The 15,025-nt window shown below is 40.3% G+C and overlaps 1 protein-coding gene across 2 annotated transcripts in view; it reads left to right on the forward strand.

Annotated features, from left to right (window-relative positions):
- Positions 1–15,025, forward strand: part of LOC310941400 (ELKS/Rab6-interacting/CAST family member 1-like) — a 115,533-nt gene that overhangs the window by 17,212 nt on the left and 83,296 nt on the right. Inside the window, exons 5-11 of one of the 2 annotated variants that reach the window (XM_083906564.1) lie at positions 7,573–7,829; positions 7,920–8,091; positions 10,132–10,206; positions 11,307–11,462; positions 12,124–12,216; positions 13,660–13,827; positions 13,922–14,089. In XM_083906564.1, the coding sequence (XP_083762690.1) occupies positions 7,573–7,829; positions 7,920–8,091; positions 10,132–10,206; positions 11,307–11,462; positions 12,124–12,216; positions 13,660–13,827; positions 13,922–14,089 (1,089 nt within the window). The remainder of the gene's footprint in view (positions 1–7,572; positions 7,830–7,919; positions 8,092–10,131; positions 10,207–11,306; positions 11,463–12,123; positions 12,217–13,659; positions 13,828–13,921; positions 14,090–15,025) is intronic. The other variant, XM_083906565.1, reaches the window with a different exon arrangement.

Raw genomic sequence — 15,025 nt, forward strand, 5'->3', positions numbered from 1 at the left:
ACACGAGCTTCCAGTTACACATTGTCTTTGCCAGCTGTTTCGTAATGTATATGTATTATCAACGTGCTATCTTCTCATCTGAACCATAACAGGTCCAGGCAGGTAGCACAGTGTTGTTTTATCTTTTAACGTGAAAGTGTGCAGAATTGAGTTTTTGAATTAGACTGGAATCACACAAGGTGACAGGAGATGTTTCCTCTTGTTTTAAATGGTTTGATGTAAATCTCCTGAATGAGAGTCGGAGATGAGGCAGAGGGAGGGGAGGGATTTATGGAGAGAGAGAAACACTAACGCACACACAGTCAGGTTTCCATGACTTCAGAGGACATTACATAGACTTATGTTCACTCTAACCCATATCTACTAATGGCTTAACCCTACCCTTACCTCCCTTATCCTCTGACCACTCTCCTCCTATCTCCCTTCCTCTCATCCTAACCCTAACTGACACATCTGTCCATCTTGTCCATCACCCATTTAACCGTACATCATGTGTCCACCTCACTCACGCTCATCTTCTACCACTTTATCCTCCACATGAGGGTCACGGGGGTGTGGCACTGGTGCCAATCCCAGCTGACATAGGGCGAAAGGCGGTGTACACTACGGACAGATCACCAGTCCATCACAGGGACACAACCATCCACTCTCACACTCACACCTACACTCTTAGAAATAAGGGTTCCAAAAGTGTTCTTCTACAAGGACTAACGTTCTACCTGGAACCAAAGAAAGGGTTTTTTCAAGGGTTCTTGGTCACACTAATGGTTCCAATAAGAACCATTTTGATCCAGAGAACCCTTTAAAACCCCTTTCCTGAATAAAGGGTATTAAAATGGTTCTTGGTGACACTAAGGGTTCCAGGTGGAACCTTTATAAAAGGAGTGTTCAGTCAGTTTAGAGTCCAATTTGCCCTAATCCCCAAATCTACAAGTTTTTGGACTGTGGGAGGAAACTGGAGAACCTGGAGGAAACCCATACTCGCACAGGACTCCCTTGAAAAAGAGGTTCTTAATCTCAATGGGACCTTCCTGGTTAAATAAAGGTTAAATAAAAATAAATGCAAACTCCAATGCAAAGAGGACTTGCTTTTTTTGTCCATCAAGACGACAAGTGTGATTGTGTAAACACGTTTAAATTCCCACAACATTAGTAATACCTGGATCTCATTCAACATGTGAAGAGAGGGTGTGTGCTGTTTGCAGTTTACGTGAGATTATTGTCTTATATGAAGGATCTGTGAATGTGAAGGAACCTCAAGTATTATCTGTTGTAAGCGTCTGCTGGTTAGAATAACAGCAACGCGATTTCACTTTTGATTTAACTCTGTTTAAACACGACATGACACACAATGTGTTGGATGAGGTCTTATTTTGAGGTCACAGACGTAAAAGTGAGGAAAACCCTGTATAATGAGTCAAGTAGATCACAACTAAATCAGAAAATAAAACATAGGCTATTTTTGCTGCATATTCAAAATGATTAGGACAAAATTGAAAGTTTGCTAAAAACCTGTATGACCATGTGACTGAATCTGAATGTGATGCAGGTCACAGCAATCGTCTCACTGCTTCGTCTACCTGCTTCTCCTCCTCTACTCCTCACTCTCTCTCTCTTTTTCTGTGTGTGCATGTGCATAGTGATCATTTTTCCTTTCTTTTGTAAATTTACCACTGCTTTTCTGTGTGTGTGTATGTGTATCAGGTCTTCTGTGTGTGTGTGTGTGGTTGTTTTTTACACATGAATGCTCAGCAGAAGCAGATGGCCCTCAAACATATGTGTTTGTTTAGTCAGGATGGAGGGAGCGAGAGAGATAGGTGAGAGGGATGGATGGACGGAGGGAAGGTAAATACAGAGAATGATAGTGGGGGAGGAGATGGCAGATGAAGAGAGGAGAAAGAGGAAGGTAAATGAAAGAAAGGGAAGATTCATGGAGAATCTGCAAAATAAGGAGGGAAAGGAAAAAATAGAGGTTTCCACACTCGGGAGTCACATAAACCTGTGACGCCACTGCACAGAGAGAAATATGTGTGCCTTGTTTTTTACTGTTTTTCTCTTACAAAAGGCGCAGTGTTCACTTTCCTGTGGAAAAGAAATAGAGAGATTTGAGAGTGAAAGGAAAGAGTCTTGTTTGTCCTGTTTGCCAACAAGGCTGTGATTTTCTTCTCTCCTTCTCTGACATTTGCCACTTTCTCTCGGCGAGAGTGAGACAGCGTGTGGTTGTGCTGTGGTCGCCATGTCTTTCCTTATAAGGTGTGGGGTTTGGGGGAAGAGTTGGTGAGGAATGAACAGAATTACAGCACAGTCACTCCCCCTTTTTCCTCTTATGCTTCTCTCACTCTGCTTCTTTAAGGTCTGCCTCCCTGTGTATAAATGCGTCTAAATAAATGTGACAGCCACAGATTTCATTCCTCCTCTTCCCTCCCTCTCGCTCTTTAAACTCCACCACTGACCCTGATGGTGCATCTCAAAGTCACTGGTTCGGGTCAACATTCTATTCTTGCCTCCTCCTCCTCCCTCTAGCTACATGTTAGCTCTTTCTCTCTTTCATCTGTTCTTTTTCTTGACGTCCTTGTTTGTTTTCATACAGCCTGATTCTATTTTCTCCCATTTTTGAGGGGTTTTCAGAGTGTTTTTTTCCTTCTCATTATGTTCTTCATCCGCCATCGTTATTTTCGGAGAAAAGACAGGGATGGAGAGTCGTGTTAATCTGCCTGTTGTCTGATTCCTTAGTGGGCGATGCTTTCAAACTGCTCACAGAGATTTCACACACACTACTGCACACACACACACATGGTGGCAACCCTTATGGTGTCTTCTCTGCACACGTGCGTAACTTTGCATTATTTTGTGCCCGTCATTGTGTGTGTGTGTCTGTTTGTGAGCGTGACTCACCCAGAGCGAGGGATGAGACGGAGGAGGAGATAACAGAGATATAGTTAATGTTAAATGACAGATGAGCAGTGACCTCAGGGGGGAGGAGGAGGAGGAGGATGAGGAGTGGATGGAAAAATGGTGACAACATTAACATGAACTTTCTGTCTTCTCGTCTATTCGCTAACATGCAGTGTACAGTAAGTAGAATTGTGTATTTATTTAACTGGGCAGCTGTCGTGTAAATAAAGCCCTTAACGTTTAATTTAAATCCTCATGGTGAGGTGAGGCCAGTCCCAAATCAGAACTAGACAAGGTTACAGACGTACAGATTTAGTTTGTCAAAAACCCCACTGTAATTAGACGTACTTCTCCATATGTGTGCAATGTACACTGCAATCTATTCTATTGTAGGAACTCTGACACTTAAGCTTCAAGTTGCTTCAACCTCTATCTTTTGAACCCAACGACACCTGACTGCCCCGACTTCCTTGCCATTATTGGCTACACTACCCAGAAATAATCTGAAACGGAGCAAAAACAAAGAATCAGTTTTATTGCCAGGTAAGTAATAAACATACAAGGACTTGTATGTTTATAAGGAAGAAAACAGAAAATGCCAGTAAAGGCCAACATCTCTGCAGCTAAAAACACCTGACTGAAGCTCTCGTCAGTTGCGCTGTTTTAGACTGAAATCTCACCCCCAGAAGACAGATTGTGTCGGGATTGGCCAGCCAGCGTAGAGCCTTCCCAACTGTCTTGTGATTGGCCAATACCTGGAAGTGACGTAAACAGCACACCAGCTCTCAGAAGCGCAGCTCCCCCTCTGGAACGGTGGATGCACTGCTACTCATTATCAAAACATTGTTTTAACAGTGTTTAAAAAGGGCTTCGTCACGACTCCCTGACTTACGCCTTTGACCCGGAGTCAGACCCAGAGTCAGAAGACACTGTCGCAAGCGAAACGTCTCCACAACGGACGTTCTTCTTCTTCTGCCGTTCAATGTACGCAACCCGATGTGCCTGGACTAGTGCCCGGCCAGGAGGATCTGCTGTTCAGGAGAAATGCTGGTTATCTAACCAGACCGGCATTCTCAGAAGTTACAACGTTAATTGGAACTTCCGTTCTAGGTCCGTTTAAAAAAAAAAAAAAAGAAGCTAAATCACAATTAATCCAATAATGTATCAAACCTACGGACACAACATTGACAAGGCAACACAATTAAATTCTCCTTCATCTTAAGGAATCACTAACAGAAATGACTATGAACGCTGCTGTAACTGACTGAGTACATGAGCCTGTGCAGGATTGGCTTAAAAGTGAGATTTTTGTCTGAATATTTTCCACTCATGTCTGGTTCTTCCACCAGATCTGGGGCAAACGAAACAAGTTGTGGAAAGATTGTAGAAGCAAGAATACAGTATTACTCATGTATGACTCACTGGACGAGACATGAGTCGAGCAAAAATACTCAGGCTCAAATGAGGCTTCATTTCAGTTGTTTTTAATCTGGTGTCACAGGTAACGTTGTTACTCGTGAATTAAACATTATGAATTGCTGTCCCTCCTCCGAGGAATTCAGGTTGTTGTGAAATAATTTGGATTAATATCACATGCATACAAACGTTTTGTCTGCGCAAATGCAGTCGTTGTGGTTGCCCCACATGCTATTTTGCAGTTATTAAATTTAAGGAGGTGTCTCGCTGCTTTCCGTTCGTATATTACACGGCTGTGTCATTTTAATCCACTTTGCTGTGATATAAATCTGTTAATGCATGCTCTCATTTTTTACAAGCCACTTCCCACCAAGAAAATATGAGCGCTCACTTTTTTTTCTTGCTCTTTATTCATTTGTAAATGCAAATATGCACTGGTATTAACATGTTTCTTATTTCTATTAAATGGATAGCATTATTGTTTTTTGCATTGTGTGCAACTCACAGTGTAATTCTAACACCTGAATGTGTGCATAGTATGTGCATACTTCTGTGACTGTGTGAGTGAACCCCTCACTCCTCTGGAATCAGGAATCCTTTGACAGGATCAAAGGTGAACGAGCCACAGACGACTCAGCAGAAACTGAGATGGAAAAACATTACTCGTCGTCTTCTCCTCCTCTTTTCGACACCCGTTCAATTGGCGTCGGCTACAATTTACACTCTGTTTTCTTTGCATTCTCGCTCCGTCCCTCCTTATCGCCCTCTTCTGTTTTTGTTTTTCTTTGCTTTGCTGCCCTTTTATATTCCATTCCTTCCTTTTTCAGCTGGCCTGTTGTTTCTCAGCTCGACATTCCTGCTGTGTGTGTGTGTGTGTGTTGGGAGGAGTGCTGTTCGAGTGTGTTTTCGGAATTCTTTATATGTAACCTTTGAAGTCGTGTGCGCGTTTCCATTTTGCTTGACTTCATGCTCACTGATTTGTATTTGTGTGAGCAAATCTACCGAGGCTGCTTATGTGTGTGTGTGTTAATTTCTGCAGCTCTGACATATTTATCGATGCTTAATGGAATTGTGTGTGTGATTATTTCTTTGCCTGAGTGATTGAAGTGTATGTAGGCGTGCATGTGCATGTCTTTATAGCCTGTTGTGTGTTATAATATTCTATATTTACTGTGATAGGCAAGAATCTATATACACATGCGTGTTTTATCTCTGACTTTCCCTTTTGCACAACACATTTATGTCTATAAGATGATGTTAAACATAATGTAAGAAAAGTGCGATGTTCATTTGTTCCCAGGTTCCCATGCAGGATATTTATAAGTGCTTATTTTGACAAAAAAAAAAAAAAGCAGAAGTTTGACTTTTGATGAAGAACACATTTGAGATGGTGTGCAAATTCTTGCGTGCGTTCATCATTCGGGTGTGTCCGTGTCTGCGTGTGTTGTCCAATGGGAGGAGTTAGCGTTGGCACGATAACAGATAGACACACCACAAAGGGAATATTTAAAAGAGAGAGGGAATGTGGTCTGTGTCACTCTTTAGGGAAATCCTGGAAATGTCAGCATAATGTCAGCTCATTTCTCTGCATGTGTGTATATATGTGTGTGTATATATATGTTTGTATATATATATGTATGTGTATATATATGTATGTGTATATATATGTATGTATATATATATGTGTATATATGTATCTATATACATGTGTATATATATGTATGTAGATATATATGTATGTATGTATATATATGTGTATATGTATGTACGTGTATATATGTATGTATATATGTGTGTATATATATGTATGTATGTGTATATATATGTATGTATGTGTATATATATGTATGTATGTGTATATATGTATGTATGTGTATATATATGTATGTATGTGTATATATATGTGTCTATATATATATATGTGTATATATATGTATGTATGTGTATATATATGTATGTATGTGTATATATATGTATGTATGTGTATATATATGTATGTATGTGTATGTATATGTATGTATGTGTATATATATGTGTCTATATATATATGTATATATATATATATATATATATATATATGGGTATATATATGTATGTATATATATATATTGAGGACAGAAAAGCCTTATAAAAATGCATTTTTCTCAGTAGACAGAAATGAACAGAGAGATGAGGCGCACTGACATGGCTGCCGCGCAACATAAAGCAGAGTGATCATGACGGTTTGTGTTAGCGTTGTAGTTCACTTGTAATCAATGTGTGCTGTTGTGTATTTTTTTCCCTCAATGTCTAAGAATTGGTTTTCTTCACCTGACATCGCATTTGTCTCTCTCTCCTTTTTATTTATTTATTTATTTATGTTGTTCTCATGTCAGTGTTGATTAACGACACAGAGCTGCATCTCTGCCTTCTCTAATCTCCTAACTTATCGCCTGTTTACATCTACTCTTGTTCATGCCTCGCCGTGTGCTATCTGTATATTATTTTTCTGTACATCTCTGGAAACGCACTGTGACCTCTACGCGGTTCAGGTTATGCGTGATGCTTTGTGACGCCGCCTCAGGACATTGTAGTGACATTGTACACACGCTAACACACACACACACACACACACACACTTGTATGTTGTGTGACTCAGACGTAGTTGTGTCATAGAGTAGCGATGCAAACCTGGCAACGCTGTTATATAACACGCTCACGCAACATGACATAAACATACTGTATCATCTCTCTGTGGTCATTTCAACCAATCATAAATCAGACATTTAATTATGTATTATTTATGTATTATTATATTTATATATTTATTAGAGTACTCACAGATGAACACAAAACTAGCAGAGCTGTAAATATTGTTTAAATTCATGAATTATTTTCTGTCAAAATCAACAGGAGAAAGAAAAGGGAAGAAAGAAAATGTAATTTTTTTTTTCTTCTCCGTTTCTAATCTATTTTAAACAGTTGGACTCTATGGTTACATGTACTGCATCTCATCCTATAATTTTGTAGTTTCACAATATTTTTCTCTAGATGCTTGAAGCTGAAATAGAAAAAAAATACATATATTTACTGTACTGTACATGTGTGGGTGCTAGACTGAATGCATTGTGTATGAAACGCTGCCGTTAAAGCAACACTGTGGATTCATTTCCTGGTTTCCTCAGAAATATGATGTTCCATTTGTATTAAAAAAAAGATAGTTAAAGTCAATACATCTACCTAATATAATAACTTTTAATTAATTTCTCTCTCTTTCTTTAGCATTTCCAGTGCACCATCCAGGCATTGCAGGACGAGCTCCGAATCCAGCGAGATCTCAACCAGCTCTTTCAGTCCGATTACCCGGAGTCCGGGCACCTGCCACACCAGCCCCTCCACCCTCAGGAAATGACCGAGGAGAACTTCCTGCGCCTCCACGGCGAGTACGAGCGGCAGGTGAAGGAGCTCTTCCTCCTGAGGAAGACCGTGGAAGAGATGGAGCTGAGGATAGACACGCAGAAACACACTCTTACAGCCAGGTAGAGACACAGGGCCAGAGGTTGAAATATACTCCTTTTTTTTTTTTTTACCTTCTATTTGTTTTTAAATCCATTTTTTTTCTGTAACAGGGACGAGTCAATAAAGAAATTACTGGAAATGCTGCAGAGTAAAGGCCTGTCGTCACGGGCAACAGAAGAAGACCACGAGCGTACGAGGAGACTGGCCGATGCTGAGATGACCATCCATCAACTGGAGGGTCTGCTGGAGCGGAAAGACAAAGAGATGTTACAACTCAGAGAGGTGTGTGTGTGTGTGTGTGTGTACTTTGTTACCTCTTACTGTGTTAATGTCTTTGTGGCATAAACACTGACCTTGTCAGGACCGGTAGTCCTCATGGAGACAAAAACCTAGTCTTATGGTTATGGATAAGATAAGGAATAACACTTTGTTTTTCGACTCCAAATGAAAAGAAGTCAGTGTGTGTGTGTGTGTGTGTGTGTGTGTGTGTGTGTGTGTGTGTGTGTGTGTGTGTGTGTGTGTGTGTGTGTGTGTGTGTGTGTGTGTGTGTGTGTGTGTGTGTGTGTGTGTGTGTGTGTGTGTGTGTGTGTGTGTGTGTGTGTGTGTGTGTGTGTGTGTGTGTGTGTGTGTGTGTGTGTTGTGTACCCAGCCAGATGTCCGTGTACACAACTCAGTCTGTGTCAAATCTAGATTTCTAGGCCAGGCCCTTTGGCAGCTTCCACTGTTGGCTCTTAACTTAGATTTATTATAACTCAGAAACTCTCGGACTAAAATTCTCTGACTCTCCAATTCTCTCTTTTTCTCGGCTATTAAAACTTCCAGTGTTTTGTTTTATGTAACAGCTCCCTCTAGTGGTGATATATTGTTAATAGACAGTAAATGCCTTTTTTTGTGCCATCTTTTTTCATGATTTTTGGTAACCAATAACCATTTTTAATACTAATTAGTGAAAGTTTCCAACAGCCCAAATTAAATTGAAAATTAAATGATTTAATAGGCAAACAAAATAAAGTGAATTAAAGCAAAATCATGCACATTTATAAATGAGTCCTGCCTTCGTGCAAGACAACATACATTTGATTGAATACTGCTTTTCTCTAGTTTTTTCTTTTTTTTCCCACAACACTCTGTAAAATACAAATATGCCATAACAGTAAACGTGACAGTGAAGATCATCTTGCCTTCACTGCTTCAGTTACACTGAACCAATCGGCTCTGAAATGAAGCTTTTGAGCCACAGCTCAGGAACGTGCATGAAGTCGAGCATTGTCACGCTTTATCACCTCACATCACACGATTACCTCACATCTTATCAAGTACCTGATCTAGACACTTTCTATGAAATGATTATCAAAATAAAAACATGAATTCCTGTGCATTTATGAGCTTTCATAGCTCCTATACTAACTTGTGCCTCAGGCCAAGTTAGCACCCAAGTGTCCCTTTCACGTACAGTATGTGTGTTCTCCTGCTTCCCGGGCTCATGCATTAGCTGCCTTTTGTGAGACCTTGAGCTGCGTTTCCTCAAAAGAAAAGCGGTGATGCATACTCTGCCTCGACCTCGTCTCTGCCTTCATTCTCTTTCTCTCTCTTTCTTTCTCCCTGTCCTTCTTTTAGTGCCATTACATTTACCACTACTACCACCCCCTGCGTCTTCACTGTCTCTTCATTTGATGAGTGAGATGTGATGTGGTAACAACAGCCAGACACAGAGAGAGAGAGAATTCTCTTGCTTGTAGATCACTGTGTTGTAATTTTGATATTGGAATATTTTTTTGAGAATTCTTAGGATTTTTAGGAAGATACATTATTCCAGTATTTACAGTTTTAAAGATGTGGGATGGACGGCTCGACCCCAGGAGGCTAAAAGGCGGCACCTCAGTCAGAGGGAAACATTTCCGTCCTGCCACTCCCTCCATTCCGATCTCTCCCTCTTTCCCCGTCTCTCCCTCCATCCCGTTTCCACCTCCTTTCCACGTGTCTCCGCCCTTCCTGCCCTCTCCTCCTTCACGCCACTCCTCACTCCGCTCCTCTCCCTCCTTCCCTGCGCCTTCCTCTCCGTCCCATCGCCACTCCATCAATCCCATAGTCCTGCCGTCCTCCTGTCCTCCCCACTATCCTTCTTTTGTCCACCCTTCCCAAGAGCACTCCTTCCGCGCTCCTGTCCCGCGGCCCACACCTGCCGTCCACCCTTCCTTCCGTTCCTTTCCATCAGTTGCTGTCTCCTCTCCTATTATTACTAACCCTAACCCCTCTCTCCGTCCTCCTCCTGCGCCTCTGTCCCTATCATCTGCTGACCATCGTGGTCTGTGTGTCCCTCAGGAGCTGCACAGGAGATATGAAGCAGCTCCAGAGTCAACAAAGACTAAGGCCCTGCAGACGGTCATTGAAATGAAGGTAAACATGTGCTGAGAATTATTTCTATTTGGATATGTCACCTCAATATAGGAATAATAATGTATTTCGAGGCATACATGGATATAGAACCTGAATTGAACTCATGCAACAAAATCCCTGCTGCATCATAATTAGTATTTTATTAATAATTTGTATACTGTATATTTGTGTCCTCGGTTATGTTACATTTATTATCATTTATTGTTGAATATGCACAGTTTATTTATTTTTAATTTGGTTTTAAAGGGTGTACGTAAAGTGACGGCATCACCAGGTTATATCTATAATGCATCATATTTGTAACTTGATTAAGTAATAAATACAGAAAGTTTTTTAGCAATATGTTACCTTTTTTTTACTTTATGTTTGGTTACATTTAGTTACATTTATTCTGTATGACAGTTACATCTGGCCCTTTAAAGGTTAACCATTATGCTGATGTGGCCCTCAGAGAAAATGAGTTTGACACCCCTGAGTTATTTCATGCAATCATGGATTAAATGTCGTTAATTTCCATATAATATAGTAAATATGTTTCTTCAAAATCGAGTGAAAACAAGATTTTTTTTGAGATTGAAACACACAGCTGTGTTGTTTTAGTGCAGTTTCATTAATACAGTGTTTTCTTTGTTCTATAAATTCCCTTTGTAGTCTTTCAATCACAACTCAGCCAAATGTTTTTGTTTTTTTGAAACTCCTCCTTTTTTGAAGCTTCCTCTGGCGGCAGTAATTCTGCAATGTGTTACAGATTTTCAAATCTGCAATATTGACAGTATTAACAGGAAATAAGTGTTTCCAGGAGGCCACACGGATCAAATCAGGCAAAGTTACATGCTGGAATATGATAATCCCATAATTCCATCAATCCATTTATTGTTCATGTCAGTTGTTTCCACAGAGCCATTATGATAAAACCTTATAATTATTATAAATTAATCAGGTTTAGCTTCTCTGACATCTTTTATGTTTCATCTGTTTTCTTTGCTCGTAAATTTTTGAAATACTATAAGAACTCGGCTTATTTTCCTTTGTTACACTGGCTGTGTAAGAGTCAGTCACAGCAGCTCCTCTAACACAAGCGTATGTTGATGTCCTGTCAGGATGCAAAGATCAGCTCAATGGAGCGCGGCATGAGGGAACTGGAGGAGGAAGTAAACATGCTCAAGTCCAACGGCGCGCTGAGCAGCGAGGAGAGGGAGGAGGAGATCAAACAGATGGAGGTCTACAGATCCCACTCCAAATTCATGAAGAACAAGGTGACACATACCACACACACACACACACAGACACACACACATAGACATATCTGCTTGTCTCATCATTTTTTCACCTTGTGCTTTAAAAAAAACTGTTGGAATCTCTGGCTTCCTGGAAAAATGACTCTGCTCCTTTTGCCTACCGTTGACAGATACAGCTTCAATGTCAATACTGCAGTAGTAGTCGTGTTTCTTTGGGAGCAGAAACCGTCATTTCTGTCACGAGGGGAGTCGAGCATAGCTTAGAAATTCATTTTTCTCTGTTAGGAGAGAGTTGAATTTATTTTTTTATGTATCTCACATATGGAAAGTGTTTTTATACTCTTTCTGTGATTCTCTCTTTGATTGCACTCTAGGATGTTTATTGATGTACACTAAATGTCTTTTTGGTGTACTAACACTACACCGCACATACTGTACATGATCAGCACTTGATGAATCAAGTGCTGCTACAACAAATGTCCATGTTCCATTTTAAATGTCAAGTGTGTAACAGTAACAGGGTTTATTGGAATTGGATTGGATTGTTTACATGCAGTAAGGGAATAATCACATTAAAAAGCTGTATTTGTAGCCTTAGAATAAGCCAGTTCAGTGATTGTCAGCATGTCAGGTGCTTGGATGTGTTGTAGTCACGGTGACGCCCCTCCTCTTCTGCCAGGTTGAGCAGCTGAAGGGAGAGCTAACTCACAGCCAATCAGAGAAGGAGGAGCTAAGGCAACGAGCCAGTGAGCTTCAGCGGGAGGTGTCAGCAGTAAGAGACACGCCCCTGTGTCTGTTCTTTCTTCCTTACTTCCTTCTTTCCTTCCAGGTTGACTGGCTAACGGCTGCAGCTTGAATAGACCCCCACTAGAATCCTAGTCGTGTGAATATTATGTGCTCAGACAGCAGCAACTATGACTCTCAAACATCAATTATACAAAGCCACATCTCGTCGTATCTTATTAATCTTGTCATCATCATGTAAATAAAGACGATAATCTAAAAATATCCTCTAAATTTATGCACAACTGTACTGCTCCTCATAATGTTGTAATTAACCTTTGTGCTTATTCCCGGGGTTTATGTTCACATACTTTCTGTAATTAACGCTCATTTCTGTGAATCACCAGACATAAAGTAGTGGAGCTGTTCAAGCAATAAAATAACATTTAACATTTAAAGTTGACTCTCTGTAGTTAAAGATGTGACTGTAAGACATTTACACCCCTAGCAGATGATTGGAATTCAGCCATCATTGATTGATCTGCTTTTTCTACTGTACTCTGGATGTCTTAAAGACAATCCTGGAGTTTAATTGAGGGGTTTGGGTCATTAGGCCGTACAGATACATAGCTGGCTGTCATCTGCATAGCAATGGACATTTATGTTGTGTTTCCTGATGATGTTGCCTAGTGGCAGCATGTACAGGGTAAATAAGAATTGGGCCGAGCACGGAACCCTGAGGAACTCCGTAGTTGACTTTTGTGAGTATGGAGGATTCCTTGTTACTACAACAAATTGAAAACTGCCCTAGTCTATGAAGCAGGATCTCATGATCTATTGTGTCAAATGCTGCACTGAGATCCAGCAGGACCAATATAGAAGCCAGTCCATGTCTTAGCATGTCTAAAATTATAGAGCTACAAACAAATGTATTTGATCATTTACAGTCTAATTTAAGATACTTTCTGACCAAAATAGAAGGCTTTTTAGCCTTCTTCCCTGTCTGTCTGTCACCAATGGTTTTTGATAGTAATAGTTGTTGTTGCAGTCTGAGCTGTACAATTACTGACATTTAACTGAGACCCATGCTGTCCTACACTCTTTAACCTGCTTGTTCTTCCCTCCTTGCATGAGATTTCTCTCAGTAGCTGGGGATCTGATTTCGCAAGGGTTTTAAAGGACTGACTATTATGTGTGATTTTATGTTAATCCTCTCTCTTTTTTTTGAAATGTCACAGTCATATCCATTTGCAAATATTCAGTCCATTGCCCTTTCCAGTGCAGATTGTTCTCCGCTTGTTCTGTTCCAGTCGGTTTTTAACGCTTCACGCGAGTTATGACCAGTATCTAAAACCTTTACTCTCCCTGTAGAATGAGTGCTTATGTAGTAATATGCTTTAATACGCATGTAATGTTCTCTAACACACACTCAAAGGTCTTTTCCACTTTACCCATACTCTTCATGTCTTGTGTGTGTGTGTGTGTTACTCAGATGGATCAGGCGAAGCAGGACCTGGGTCGTAAGGACAGCGAGCTCCTGGCTTTCAGGACCAAACTGGAAACTCTGAACAACCAGTTCTCTGACAGTAAACAACACGTGGACGTCCTCAAAGAGTCGCTCTCCGCTAAAGAACAGAGAGCTGCCATACTGCAGACTGAGGTACAGCCGTTCTGTTATAACTATAACGTCATTGCTGCAAAATACGTGTTGTAACATTAGAAATAACCATGTTTGTGTGTGTGTGTGTGCACAGGTGGACGCCTTACGCCTCCGACTGGAAGAAAAGGAGTCTCTTTTGTCCAAGAAGAGTCAGCAAATATCAGAGGTGTCAGAGGAGAAGAGCACTCAGCAGGGAGAGATCAGCGACCTCAAGGACATGCTGGATGTCAAGGAACGCAAAGTTAACGTCCTGCAGAAGAAGGTAAGTCAAGCCACTACTACACACTACCGTTCACTTAGAAATGTCCTTATTTTTGAAGGAAAAGCGCTTTGATTTTTCATTGAATATAACATAAAATGAATCAAAAATACACTCTATACATTGTTAAATTGGTAAACGAATATTCTAGCTGCAAACGTCTGGTTTTTAATGGACATAAGTGTATAGAGGCCCATTTACAGTAACCATCTCTCCAGTGTTCTGGTGAAAAATTGTGTTTGCTAATCTTGTTAGAAGGATATTGGATGATTGACAACCCTGCCAACTCTTTGGCAAACTTATTATTTTGAATAAAAATCATTATTTCTAATCTGGTCACTCTCTTGACTATATTTTCGATTCATTTTGAATAACTCTTTTGATAAATAAAAGTGTGTGTTTTAATGTAAAACACAAAAAATTGTATAGGTGACCCCAAACTTTTGAACGGTAGTGTAGATAACGTTGACTCTCCAGAGTAGAATAAAGTTATTTTAGTAGCTTTTGAGAAGTCACACATTTATTCAATTACTCTCTGGTTTGCACTCATTCATACTGACAGAAATCTGCTTGTTCTCAGATTAACCACTAGATGGAGCTGTAAGACAGTGTTGAGATCAAGTCGCTAAAGCAGAGCGACCTACAGAGAGCGAGAGACAGATATAGAGTTGTTTACTGTGTGCATCTCTGCAGTGATGCTGTCAGATGGAATGATATGGTATTGTAGTGGATTTGAAGGGATGGATATGGTGCAGGTCTTAAGACAATAACACATGCCATATACAGTATATGTTATGAGTATGTATGCACACACTAAGACTTTTTTTTATTTCTTACTTAAAACATCAACATTTACATCTTTCCCTCTCCCTCCACTCGCCCCATTTAGAAAAAAAAAAAACATGGAAATGGAGAGTGTGTGGGGGTAATTGATTGAGA

Source organism: Microchirus variegatus (assembly GCF_963457635.1).
Source record: "Microchirus variegatus genome assembly, chromosome: 20".
In the NCBI taxonomy this organism is placed as follows: domain Eukaryota; kingdom Metazoa; phylum Chordata; class Actinopteri; order Pleuronectiformes; family Soleidae; genus Microchirus; species Microchirus variegatus.